Source organism: Ranitomeya variabilis, chromosome 3, assembly GCF_051348905.1.
Source record: "Ranitomeya variabilis isolate aRanVar5 chromosome 3, aRanVar5.hap1, whole genome shotgun sequence".
In the NCBI taxonomy this organism is placed as follows: Eukaryota; Metazoa; Chordata; class Amphibia; order Anura; family Dendrobatidae; genus Ranitomeya; species Ranitomeya variabilis.
In genome coordinates, this window is record NC_135234.1 from 640,378,173 (window position 1) to 640,392,355 (window position 14,183).

At 45.8% G+C, this 14,183-nt stretch overlaps 1 protein-coding gene and 3 non-coding genes across 4 annotated transcripts; all 4 read right to left on the minus strand.

Annotated features, from left to right (window-relative positions):
* Positions 1-269: 269 nt before the first annotated feature.
* Positions 270-13,538, minus strand: ATP5F1B (ATP synthase F1 subunit beta). Its single transcript, XM_077297619.1, has 10 exons — positions 13,341-13,538; positions 12,597-12,776; positions 11,465-11,639; positions 10,833-10,954; positions 8,977-9,161; positions 8,087-8,245; positions 7,886-8,008; positions 1,026-1,238; positions 731-932; positions 270-501 (listed from the first exon to the last, which is right to left on the minus strand). The coding sequence occupies exons 1-10, from the start codon at positions 13,456-13,458 to the stop codon at positions 404-406; spliced, it is 1,575 nt and encodes a 524-aa protein (XP_077153734.1). The 5' UTR covers positions 13,459-13,538; the 3' UTR covers positions 270-403.
* Positions 1,322-1,394, minus strand: LOC143764107 (small nucleolar RNA SNORD59). Its single transcript, XR_013213067.1, has one exon. It is a non-coding gene; the product is annotated as a small nucleolar RNA SNORD59 (small nucleolar RNA).
* LOC143818657 (small nucleolar RNA SNORD59) lies at positions 9,249-9,319 on the minus strand. Its single transcript, XR_013224651.1, has one exon. It is a non-coding gene; the product is annotated as a small nucleolar RNA SNORD59 (small nucleolar RNA).
* Positions 11,788-11,857, minus strand: LOC143764106 (small nucleolar RNA SNORD59). The gene has a single exon (XR_013213066.1). It is a non-coding gene; the product is annotated as a small nucleolar RNA SNORD59 (small nucleolar RNA).
* Positions 13,539-14,183: the final 645 nt, after the last annotated feature.

Consider the following 14,183-nt stretch of genomic DNA (forward strand, 5'->3'; position numbering starts at 1 on the left):
AGAGTTACTACAACACTTTATATACATTTGTATCCATCTATATATTGCAGGCATGATATAGATTATGTAGGAAAATTGACTACTATATTTAACAGTTTAATTTGCAATTTGGCGATTGTCAGAATCCCATTAAGGGTAATATACCACATGGGGTGCATTAGCTATATAGGCTCACAAGAGATTGAACATGGGATTAGAACTATTTCAGTTTAAACTCATACAGCTACAGTCGATTGCATGTTCACTATGAAGCCATTATCTCACACATGGTCTTTACACAGAAGTTTTATTGTAAATTTTAAATACGCTTTGCCGACAGGATCCATTACAGACAGGCAAAAAGCATTACTGAGGATGAAGGTGTTGTGGATGAGTGCTTTCATGGAAACATTTTATCAAGTCTTTAAGAGTGCTCTTCTGCCAGTTTCTCAGCCTTTGCTACGGCTTCTTCAATAGGGCCTACCATGTAGAAAGCCTGTTCAGGCAGGTTATCGTATTCTCCTGCAAGGATGAGGGAAAAAAAAAAAAAAGTTAGTTGTAAATTTGCCTTGGCAGGGCAACATCAGTTCTCTTCACACAAATTAAAGTTGTCATATCACTGGGACACTCTACAACTCTGTAGGGGCTGACATCAACTTTAGGAATGACTGGTTCCATCAATGATCTAGTCTTGGCTATAGCAAACAATTCAGGTTGATTATAAATAAATTGATTGCCACATTTATATTACCGTGCAGGATCTGCTTGAAACCCTTGATGGTCTCTTTAAGTGGAACCAGTTTGCCCATATGTCCGGTAAAGACTTCAGCAACCTGGAATGGCTGGGACAGAAAACGTTGGATCTTCCGGGCTCTGGCTACAGTAAGTTTATCTTCCTCTGACAATTCATCCATACCCAAGATAGCAATAATATCCTGCAGTGACTTGTAGTCCTATAAAAAAAAAAATAATAAATAGGAATCATAACTCAAGCCTAACAATGCTGAAAAAGGCACACAAGTTATTTTATTTTAGACAGAACAAACCTGCAAGATCTTCTGCACACCACGAGCTACATCATAGTGCTCCTGGCCCACGATATTGGGGTCCATGATACGGGAGGTTGAATCCAAAGGATCCACAGCTGGGTAGATTCCAAGCTCAGCAATTGCACGCGACAATACAGTGGTAGCGTCCAAGTGAGCAAATGTGGTAGCAGGGGCAGGATCTGTCAAGTCATCAGCAGGCACATAGATAGCCTAGAACACAAGGAGGAACACGTCAAATTTTGTTTTATAAATTATATTTTTTACTACACAAGAATAGTGATCAGATATAAATGCCTGCTCAGATAGAAAAATATGGCTTCAGCAAAGTCAGAAGAACGAAAGTCTGAAGTTACTCATCATTTCAGGCACTGTGTAAAACTGTACACATAATAGTAAAACCAACCCTGTGAGGGTTTTGTGGGGCATAAAAGACATTTACCTAATTAAGTTATGGACACTTGACTTTCTCCAAGCGTTTATTTTCACTAAAACTGCATTAAATGTCACACTGCCTTCATTCATTGCTTTTCAAGCCCCCTTATAATGCAGTTTGTAGTTTGGGATCTCGCTTGTGGGGGAAGGAGAGGGTGAAGTCTATTAATACTGGCTGGATGCAAGGTCTGTATGCTGAGTGCCGAGACCCACACATTTATCACAGCCATTTCTAATAAACTAATTTGCTTTTTCTATTCGCCACGACAGCACCCACTGAGAGAGGGGATCCGCCCCTAGGAACAGGAAACCTACAGAGAGATAAAAGGGGCGGCCCCCCCTCGCTCCTCAGTTGGTTTCCTGTTCCTAGAAGGAAGCCCACAGAGAAGATCTCTGTAGACACTGAACAGCGGTGTCTGGAAAAAAAAAAAAAAAAAAAACTCGCCTGGACGCCGCCTGTACGTCTCTGCTGAGCGGCAGGGGCTCCAGAGCGAGTGGAAGCAGAGTCGAGGATTCCTGCTGGTTCCCTCCTCGTCTGCAGCGGCCAAATAGTGGGGCCTGCAAAGTCCAACGATCTCCCTGCTGGGACATCGTTGTGGAAGGACGACCATGGCGGTATGGTTACCTGGTCAATCCCGGTCTGGAAGGTGTGGCACGGAACAGCGGTGGCTCCCCCCGGTCCCTCAGGTACGATGTGTGGGGTTGTAATGCCGGAAAAATGCGGCAGACGCCGGCGCATGCGCAGTGCGTCCGGAATCCCGGATGTAGTATGGCCGACCCCAGGAGGTCGGCATTGCATTTCCGGGGTAACCGCCATCTTGGATTCCTCCTGGCGGTGTTCGCAGGTGTCCTGAGGCAGGTAATGAAAAAAAAAAAAAAAAAAAATGGGTTGCAGCTGCTGGGGGGCTGGATTGATAGGCGCACTATAAAGGTCCGATAGGAAGGGAAAAACAGTGCGCATTATGTCGTCCCACGAGGAAGTCAGTGAGCACCCTGTAGAAGAGCCACAAAAGCAAAGTGGTAATGCTGCAAAAAAGAATAGTGGACACTCCAGGAAGAGTGATTCCACTGAAAAATCAGGAAGGAGATCATCCCGTTCCACATCCCAGACCGGACGATCCACCCAACAATCGGTATAGTATGCTTCAGAATGTTTGGGTATTCAGCTCCTTCAGAGCTTACATTGGTCTCCTCTGCTCATGTCCCTATAGGCAAAAAGCAAGGAGAAGACCAAGCACAAGCAGTGTGCTATATGTATTGAGCCCCTGCCTGACTCTTATTCAAAAACGTTATGTCAGGCATGCATAGATAATACCCTGCGGCAGGAGGAGTCCGTTAAAATGGACGAAATACGGCTCATGATTCGGGAGGAACTCCAATCGTTGAGTGGTGGTCCCTCAGGCAGTGTTGAGAAAAGAAGTAGGAGAAAATCCTCACCTAATGCTGACACGTCGGCGGAAAGTGGGGAAATTGATTCAGACGTCTCCCACTTGTCTGGTTCCTCAGATGAAGAGGAATATGTCTGTTTCCCGACTGAGGGAGTAAATAGTCTAGTTAAATCAGTGAGGAAAACGATGGGGGTGTCGGAGGTTAAAGAACCCCAAACGGCCCAGGAGGTTATGTTCGCAGGTCTATCTCAGCGAAAGGGCCACGTATTCCCAGTAAACCAGACTATAAAAGACCTCATTAAAAAAGAGTGGAGCAAGGGGCAGAAGGGGTTTACACCAGTATCCTGTAAGAGACGTTACCCCTTTGAGGACGAAGATTTAAACACCTGGACTAAAGTTCCAAAGGTCGATGCGGCTGTCGCATCCACTTCCCGCCGTTCTTCCCTACCAGTGGAAGATTCAGGCTCCTTATCTGATCCCATGGATAGGAAATCGGATGCACTATTGAAAAAATCATGGGAGGCCTGTGTCACTGCATTTAGGCCGGCAATATCCACCACATGTACCAGTAGATCTATGCTGGTTTGGTTAGACCAGCTGGACCAGAATATCAAGAGTGGTATATCTAGAGAGAAATTGAGGGCAGCCATCCCCTTAATTAAGAGCGCTGCGGCATTTATATCCGATGCCTCCGTGGATTCTCTCCGCCTGGCGGCCAGGACAGCCAGCCTCGCAAATACTGCCCGCCGAGCCTTATGGTTAAAGAACTGGAAGGGGGATGCCCAGTCCAGAGCCAAGTTGTGTGCCATACCCTGTCAGGGTGAGTACCTCTTTGGAACTATTCTGGATGAGATACTCACTAAGGCGGGTGAGCGTAAAAAAGGTTTTCCTAATCCCTTTGTTCCTGCTTACAGAAGGGCATTTAGGAGGCCAGCATTTGGCAGAAAGGGAAGCTTTAAAGAGCAATGGAGGAACAAAGACTTCAGGCAGAAAGGCAATTTATTTAACAAACGTCCCTTCAAACCGGCCGAAAAATCCCGGGAACCCTATTCCACCAGTGGGCGGTAGACTACTGGGATTTATCAATCAGTGGAGAGAAATAACTGTTAACCCATGGGCCATAAAATTAATATCCTCAGGCCTCACCCTAGACTTCATCCGAAAACCTCCGGATTCCTTTCGGCTCACCTCCCTAAACTCCAAACTACAACAAGAAGCATTGGAAGTAGAAGTTAAGTCCCTTCTTGCAAAACGGGTCTTAATAGAGGTTCCATCATCTCAATCGGGGCAGGGGTTCTACTCCCCCTTGTTTCTGATTACAAAACCCGACGGATCCTATAGAACTATTTTCAATTTAAGAAAACTAAATATGTTCATAAAACCCACAACATTTAAGATGGAATCCATTCGATCAGCCATTAAAAATTTGTTCCCTAACTGTTACATGGTAGTACTTGATCTCAAAGATGCCTATTATCATCTTCCTATACACCAGTCGCACCAGCAGTTTCTTCGGGTAGCAGTAGTTATAGACGGTCAAGTTCGTCATTTTCAATATAGAGCAATGCCCTTTGGTCTGTCTATGGCTCCTAGAGTCTTTACTAAGTTACTTTTGGAAGTAATGTCCTTCCTACGATTAAAAGACACATTGGTCATCCCATATCTGGACGACCTACTAATTGTGGGGAAAAATTTCTTACAGTGTGAGCAAAGGTTGGAGGAGGTGGTATCCTCTTTACAAAGGCTGGGTTGGATTATTAACTGGGAAAAATCCAGACTCCAACCCGTCACTTGTCAGAAATTTTTAGGTCTCCTCTTGGATTCAGTAGACCAAAAATGTTGGTTGCCTGATGATAAAAAGCATTCGATCATTAGTAAGGTAGATTTAGCTATCAAAAATCGTTATATGTCACTGAGAAATGCCATGTCATTGTTAGGTTCACTATCATCATGTATCCCTGCGGTTAAATGGGCTCAATTCCATACCAGGCAGCTGCAAAAATTGGTATTACAGGAGGACACAAAAAATAGGGTACATTTAGATCGAACAATTTTCTTAACGACAGAGGTAGTACACTCCCTTACATGGTGGTTAGATTGGGGAAATCTATCAGAGGGGGTACCATGGGTCATTACCCCTTCTTCCATAGTGACAGCAGATGCTAGTCCGGAGGGCTGGGGAGCACATTTTGATGATCAGGTAGTTCAGGGCCTTTGGTCCAGGTCAGAATTAGCTAATTCCTCTAATGTAAAAGAATTAAGGGCTATATATTATTCCCTACTCCACTTTCTTCCCCAGCTACGAGGCTCTCACACAAGGGTCCTCTCAGACAACACCTCGGCAGTAGCCTATTTAAATCATCAAGGAGGTACACGGTCAGAAAATCTTATGAAAGTCTCTTCGGACATCATGATGTTAGCCGAAAGTCATCTGTTGTCCTTGTCAGCGGTGCACATCAGAGGTATAGACAACTTTCGTGCCGATTTCCTCAGTCGCCATACCCTTCATCAAGGGGAATGGATGCTCAGCAGAGAGGTTTTCCGGCTGATAACAGACCGATGGGGCGTGCCACAAATAGACCTATTCGCAACAAGGTCCAACCGTCAGGTCAAAACATTTGCTTCCCTTTGCAGACTGGACAACCCCGACATATTCGATGCCCTTCAGGTGCCATGGACATTCGACCTGGCCTACGCATTCCCTCCATGGAATCTATTACCTATAGTAATAAGAAAAATAAGGGAGGAGGGGGCAAGAGTTCTGTTGGTAGCCCCATTCTGGCCCAAAAGGCCATGGTTCTCCTGGCTCAGGGCGATGTCGACTACAGACCCTTGGATCCTGCCTCAGACCAAGGACCTGTTGTCTCAGGGACCGTTTTTCCATCCTCGGGTAAAAGGCATGAATCTGACGGTATGGAATTTGAGAGGCACTTACTAACTCTAAGGGGTTTTTCCAGTGGGCTTATAGATACTCTTATGAAGAGTAGAAAGCCTTCCACTACCCAAATCTATGTCAGAGTTTGGAAAAAATTCCTTCAATTTCATACTGCACAACTTTCCGCTGAAGTTCCTATATTTGCAATATTGGAGTTCTTACAAAAAGGACTTGAATTGGGACTGTCTGTAAATACTCTAAGAGTCCAGGTTTCAGCTCTAGGAGCCCTCTTTAGTTATGATGTGGCGGGAGATAGATGGGTTTCTCGTTTTATATCAGCATGTGAACGATCAAAACCTATTCATATACCACAGGTGCCTCAGTGGGATCTATCTCTGGTCCTAGATGCCTTGACACAAAGCCCGTTTGAGCCGCTACATGAGGCCTCATTAAAGAACATCTCGCTAAAAACAATACTGTTAGTAGCGTTAGTATCCGCTAGAAGAGTGAGTGATCTCCATGCCTTGTCTATTGACCCTCCTTATCTATCCGTGACATCTGATAGAATAATTTTAAAGACGGACCCTTGTTATCTCCCTAAGGTAGCCACTAGTTTTCACAGATCCCAGGAGATCTTGTTACCTACCTTCTATGAAGACCACTCGACTCCAGAAGAAGCCAGGCTTCATACCCTAGATGTTAAGAGAACTATTCTAGCCTACTTAGAAAGGACTAGGGACTGGAGGAAGAGTAGGGCTCTCTTTGTCTCTTTCCAGGGGAAAACCAAGGGTTCCAGAGTTACAAAGAACACGCTATCACGCTGGATTAGAGATGCCATAATCCTGGCGTATAAAGCTGGAGGAAGAGATCCTCCAATGCATGTGGGAGCACACTCCACAAGAGCCGTGTCGACCTCCTGGGCAGAGAGGGCGAATGTGCCGATAGACCTTATATGTAAGGCTGCAACCTGGTCTTCACCAAACACCTTCTATAGACACTATAGATTAGATCTATCTGCTGCTTCTGACCTAACCTTTGGGGTTTCGGTTCTTGATTCAGTTAACCCACCCACTATATAGTCTCTGAAAATCTCTCAGTGGGTGCTGTCGTGGCGAATAGAAAATATCGGATTACTCACCGGTAATGCTCTTTTATAGAGCCCACGACAGCACCCATTCGATTCCCTCCCTTTTCTTTATTTAGTTGCACGTGGTGTCTTAATAGGGAGATGTATATGATAGAGTAATATGATATGAAGTTGTAAATATGTATATATGCCTAAACCTGGTAAACTAAAAAACCTGGCGGCGGTTCCTCCTTTTTCTCTGTAAAACAACTGAGGAGCGAGGGGGGGCCGCCCCTTTTATCTCTCTGTAGGTTTCCTGTTCCTAGGGGCGGATCCCCTCTCTCAGTGGGTGCTGTCGTGGGCTCTATAAAAGAGCATTACCGGTGAGTAATCCGATATTTCATGCGCGTTCCACCTTTTCCACAGGCATTCCTCTGCTATATTTCCGCCTCGGTCCATGCTGTGGAGATCGTTGTACGACCCCAACCTCTCCCTGTTGCCACATCTAACAGAAGGGTGTGGGAGAGCATAGATTTCTAACTATAAGGCCATGTGCACACGCTGCGGATTCCATTGCGGAATTTTCCGCAGGGGATTTGATAAATCCGCAGTGCCAAAAGTACTGCGGATTTTATCGCTTTTTTTGTGCAGTTTCCACTGCGGTTTTAGACACCTGCGGGTTTCTATAATGGGGCAGGTGTAAAACTGCTGTGGATTCCGCACAAAATTGACATGCTGCGGAAAATAAACCGCTGCGTTTCCGCGCGGTTTTTTCTGCAGCATGTGCACTGCAGTTTTTGTTTTCCATAGGTTAACACTGTACACCGCATGGAAAACTGCTGCGGATCGGCAGCGTCAAAAACGCTGCGGATCCGCAGCAAAAACCGCAACGTGTGCACATAGCCTTACAGAGCACTCCGCTAGATAAAGGATTTATACTCTGTAGCAGCGACATAGTAAAGTTTAATGTAGACCATTTTTTAAAGTTGCTTAACTTTGCACTAAGGGGGATGGGGGTGGTATTTTATATAGCACCTTTTAAATTTAAATACCTTTTCAACGCCTAGAGACTTTAATTCAGGAGCCGGATACAAACCTGCACAGAGGTAATGGATCCCTTCTTTGTGGTGGTAATTCTCTCCTGCATAGTACCCATGTCTGTAGCCAGGGTTGGTTGGTAACCGACAGCAGAGGGAATACGACCCAGTAAGGCTGATACCTAAGAGAAAAGTAAAAGTTTAGCATTTATGATTTGGACCAAATGTAAAAAAAAAATAAAATAAGACTGGGGGTTTACCTCTGAACCAGCCTGAGTAAACCTGAAGATATTATCAATGAAAAGCAGCACATCTTGTCCTTCTTGATCTCTAAAGTATTCAGCAACAGTCAGACCAGTCAACGCAACACGAGCTCTGGCACCTGGTGGTTCATTCATCTGTCCATATACCAGGGCTACCTATGAAAGGGATGGGGAAAGAATAAAAGATATATAAAAACCTGTCAAGTAACAAGCATGCAAACAGCCAAATCAGGTAAATGACATGGAGACAAAGCAGAGGGTGCTATGTCAGCCACATCCTTTGATGACAGCAAAAACTGTACTAGATGACAACATGGTAATAGCCTCTTCAGAGAAGAAAAGAACATGAAGTCTAGTTCCAAGCCACATAATCAGGCTTGTTAGAGGGTCGTTACTGACACAGGATTGCTACCCCTAATGGGTGGAACTAGAGTGCTAGCCCTCCTACTCTCTGAAGAGGCTATTTGGATCTTTATATTCCCAAACGAAGCACTGCATAGCCTATAAATCCCCCTACACAGCCTCGACAGTCTCAAGGAGACATGTTCCCCTAGATCAGATGAAGATGTGACTTCCTACTTGGCTATAGATAAAGCCATGATTTAATAGAGTGACAGACCATGAGAAAGCTGCATTTTAAGATTTGTCAGAAGTCGAGTACACATGAGGTCTTGCTCGACAAAACTCATCAACTCCACTACAGTATCACTCGGCGTTATGGCGCAAGTCCACACTAATAGTAGGTGCATGAAATAACCTCTCCCATGCAGTATCTGGTGCATGGATGTGCAGAGGCTTGAAGCTTTGTGGAAACTGCTCAAAACTGGGGCTCTGCATATAACAGTGCTGTATATATTAACATATAACCTCAAAAAAACTGAGCAAACCTTTGATGTTGTGTCCTTCAGGTTAATGACACCAGACTCAATCATTTCATGGTACAAGTCGTTTCCTTCACGGGTACGCTCTCCCACTCCTGCAAACACCGAGTAACCACCATGGGCTTTAGCCACATTGTTGATCAGCTCCATGATTAGCACAGTTTTACCTACACCAGCACCGCCAAACAAACCTTAAAGGAAAAGATAGGAGAAAAAGAAAAAAAAAAAGTTGACAAGAAATCAAAATTAACACGTGATGCAGAGTCATTCTTTAACAGTTTCTTCAGATTGATTAGACGTCTTCAGAAGTTTCAGAAGAACGAAAGTCAAAGTAACTCATCATAAGAAACTTTAGGAGGGTGTGAAATAGACAGTTACAGGACAAAGCAGTTTCCATGAAAAAGAACCCAGGAGACACCTTAACATTGTGTTTAGTGCTTGTAGACATGACAATTTAGCAACTGCAAAAAACAGTGAACAAATATCTGCCAAAAAGTGTGGGGAAACATAACTGCTGCCTTTCATTACACATGGTCTTCATACAGCTCACCATCTCTACGACAGGCGAGTAGAAGGGGCTGGTTTATACCAATACATATGGATTTTGATGCACTCTTTACTAGTCTGCCAGTGCCCGAAGATTGACAAGTCTAAAGACCGTAAGATGAGTTATTACTTTATTATGAAGCTGGAGATTACAATGCATTTTGAAGATGGACACAAACCTTCTCAAGTAAGATACATCTGTGTATGCTACCCAATGAAGCTAGTCTGAAAACAACATGTTAACACAAATCAAAAGACTTTGCCAGTGTGCTGTACCCCTAGTCAAGTGCATACTTGGTCTGTATACTTTCTTTTTGGATTGTTATACTTTACATGTTCCTTTTATATTATTTGAATACCTTGCTTAGTACTGGCATTTAGGCTCCCAACTCCCTCTTTTCTACACAATTATATCATGCAACCGGTGAAAAGGTCTCTTAAAACCATTCTTGGGCAGCTTGTAGGCCAGATACCACAGGTTGGGCCATGTGGTAACGTGTTTAAAGACTTAAAGGGAACCTGTCACCCCCAAAATCGAAGGTGAGCTAAGCCCACCAGCATCAGGGGCTTATCTACAGCATTCTGTAATGCCGTAGATAAGCCCCCGATGTATCCTGAAAGATGAGAAAAATAGGTTAGATTATACTCACCCAGGGGCAGTCCCTGTCTGGTTCTGGTCCGATGGGCGCCGCGGTTCGGGGCCTCCCATCTTCTTACGATGACATCTTGTATTCACGCTGCAGCACCGATGCACTTTGTCTGCCCCTTGAGGGCAGATTAAAGTACTGCAGTGCGCAGGGCCTCTCTGACCTTTCCCGGCGCCTGCGGACTGCAGTACTTTGCTCTGCCCTCAACAGGGCAGACAAAGTAAACCTGCGCCGGAGCGTGAATACAAGAAGAGGACGTCATTGTAAGAAGATGGGAGGCCCCGGACGCCCATCGGACGGGGACCAACCGCACGCCCCTGGGTGAGTATAATCTAACCTCTTTCTCATCTTTCAGGATACATCGGGGGCTTATCTACAGCATTACAGAATGATGTAGATAAGCCCCTGATGCTGGTGGGCTTAGCTCACCTTCGATTTTGGGGGTGACAGGTTCCCTTTAAAGATTGCCTTTTTATACTTTATTAAACTTTGCTGTTAAAGTGACATTTTACACAGGTGTAATTACCATCTGTGTACTTTATGTTCATTTTTGTACATGCAGGATCAACTCTATTTAGAACAGCATATGAAATTAAGTGTCCCAGATGTCACACACAAGATGAAAGATAAGATCATTAGAAGGAACAAATCACTTAACATTCGACATACCGATTTTTCCTCCTTTAGCATAGGGGGCAAGGAGATCTACCACCTTGATTCCAGTAACAAGAATTTCCTGCTCAACACTCATTTCAACAAACTCTGGGGCTTCAGCATGGATGGCAGCGAACCTGCAAGGACATGAAGACATAAGAAATTAGACAAGGAAATGTAGGCCATCACTACACAACAGAAGTAGGGAGCAGCAGGCACTTGGTTAACCCAATGTCTATATCGCTAATGAAAGTCACCAAGAACAGTGGTAGTGAAGCTAAAAGGGGCATGGGATCAGTAATCTAGCAGCAGGAGGTCCCCAGCAGTCAGACATTTAATATCCATCCCATACAGAAGTGGTAAATATCCATTGTGGCAGAACCACTTTCAGAATTCAGTTCTAACCAAAGCTGCCACTGTCGTTCCTCTCTTGGCAAGTCTGATCAAGGACCGATGGCAGCAGCATTTAAGCACCATACTACTAACTTAGGGGTACAATGTCTATCAACATAACTAAAGAGAATCTGTCAATTGTATGCCGAGAAAATAAGAGCCAACATACTAATTCCCACAAAGCTTAAAAAAAACAAAAAAAAAAGTCTCAGAAGTGTAGTAACAAAAAAAAAATAATAATAATTTGAACTTACTGTTTTGTTGTAATAGGGCCTCTCTCATCGATAGGTTCACCGATGACATTCATGATCCTTCCAAGGGTCTCAGGACCGACAGGAATTCTGATTGGTGTGCCAGCATCAAGAACCTTCTGCCCTCTGACCAAACCTTCGGTACCATCCATAGCAATGGTACGGACAGTGTTCTCACCTATTCCAAGAGGAAAGGTCCATGTAAAAAAAAATGCACACCTTCAAGCCAAGGATTTGCCCACAGATCTCCTGGTCACTAGTTACTATGGGACAGCATAAGCCCCACAATATCTAAAGAATTGGTAATTTTGAGCTGTTGATCACATCCTTCTCAGATTAACAAGTTGCTTCAGAAGACTCAGAAGAACGAAAGTCATGATTGATCATCACAGAAGGAGGTCTTCCAGGTATACCCATGTTATCCAGTGTATACAATGACTTGTCCCACAGACACCAATTCATCAGTGTTTGAAACAGTGAGCCAACAAATGTATCGTAATTTACCCCACAGAAGTGCCTAGAATTACTCTAGTCCATGACAACCACATTTTACTCTTGACACATGGGTGCTCAGAGATATGCTAAATTCCTAAAGGGGTATTCCCATCTCCAAGATCCTATCCCAATATGTGTAATAATAGTATCAGCAAATATGTCCTATTAGAAGTGTACAGTTTATGATTCACTATGTCTCTTTCCTCATGTGCAGGCATCGCACATGCACACGCTACTAGTAACTATGCCACCATCAGTGGATGTAACCATGGATACTTAGGGTCCTGCAATGCCTGCTCATGAGGAAAGACATAGCTAATCAGAAAAACTATACTACATTGCTAATTGGAGGAATTCCCTAATATTAATACACATTGGGATAGAAGCTTGGAGATGGGAACACTTAATTTGGCGCATTTTGCTCCAGCAGACCCTACATCAAGGCTGAGGTGCAGAACCATCTTATGATACTAAGCCACAGACACTGCATTTTTTTTTCAGTAACATGCCCAATCATGGGGTCATCAAGTCTTCGAGGACATCAGCATCGTCAAGGAGAACAGGGTCAAACCTTCATGACGTGATAGTATAGGGATTTATAAGTAACGGACGTCAGAAGGGTTACATTTATATCAATTACCCAAGTGCTGTGCTACTTCCAGAACCAGCCTGGTGTCCCTGCCCTGGACCTCCAGAGCATTCAAGATTGGCGGCAGGCCTTCATCAAACTGGACATCCACCACGGCTCCGATGACTGCGACAATGCGGCCGTTGGCTGCGCCCGGCTTGGCCGCTGTAGCGGGGGCTGCATAGTCTCTACCTGGGAAGAGAAATAAAGACGGTTAGACGGCAGCGAGAAGCACAGTTACATGTGAGGCATGAGCCTGCTGCATTACTGACAGATCGCCAGTCTGTGCCCCAGGGACCATGGGTAGAGAAGGCCACCCGTGCCCGAGGTCTGCAGGTCCCCTCCCAGGACACAGGGCCGCGACCCCCAGGCAGGAGGAGGTGTGCTGCTCCACAGCTGAGCCCGCTGTCTCCATAGAAGTGAATGGAGCCGCCAGTGATCCCGGACACGGGAAGGTATTCCCCACAATGGCGCTGCACATGGCGGAGCCTCCGCTGCTGTACACAAGGGCAGCGCGCCCTGCGGCCGAGCACAAGGTCACTGGTCGGTGATGTGTCCCGGGAGCGGCGAGCAGTGCGCACTGCGGGGCAGCGCCGAGCACAAGGTCAGCCGGGGATGAGGCCGCCGCCGAGCACACACCCGGCTGTCAGTCCTCACATACTCGGGCGGCGGGCTCCGGCCCTCCCCGCACAGCACAGGCCTGGCCACAATGACACCGCTAGGTCACAGCCAGAGAGGCCGCCGGCGGCTACTTACGGGCGTGCAGCGCTGCAGGGGAGGCTCTCAGCAGGGTCTGTCCGAGCTGCTGAGAGCTGGCGGAGGGCTTAAAGGCCTTCAGGGCCCGCGCAGTGCAGCGGCCGACAGCTCCTAACATGGCGGCAGCTGAAGGAGAGAGCAGCAGGGCAGACGGCGCACTCAGCAGCTCTACCTCTTGGGGCGGGTACAAAAGAGGAAGGCGTAACGTCACGGGGAGGTGTTACAAACCTTATTGGACTATACCAATGTCACTCTTCAAGCTCCTCTAATCCCATTGGCTAATCAGAAGAGCGCCCGGACGCCAAAATGGCAATGGGGCGGGATGTGGCGCTGGAGGAATGGCAGTCAGGAGGGGGCGGGGCTTATGAGCGGCGTGACCTGTGCGGTCATGTCCTTCACTGTCTTTCACAGATGGTGGAAAGGAAGTAGAGAGGCAGCTGCGTGCGGAGCGGAGACATACAGACGTGTATGCACTGCAGGCCTGGCGTAAATCTGAGGGTCCGTGCGTGCTCCACATGTCTATGTCTCATGAGCAGTGGTGAATAGGGTTGAGCGACTTTCATTTTTTTAAGATCGAGTAGGGTTTTGGGAAACCCGATTTTGTCCAGAGTCGAGTCGAGTGCAGTCGGCCGATTATCGCTAAAAGTCGGGGATCGACCGAAACACGAAACCCAATGCAAGTCAATGGGGAAGCATAGTCGGCAGTGAGTGGAGGCCAGGAAAACACCTACAGTGCCCATTTTAATGCCAAAAACATCCATTCTTGTTTCTGAAGCTTGCCAATCTTAATTAACTGTATAATAATAGTTGGGCATAAGGAATTGGGGGAAAGTTGTGGGGGGA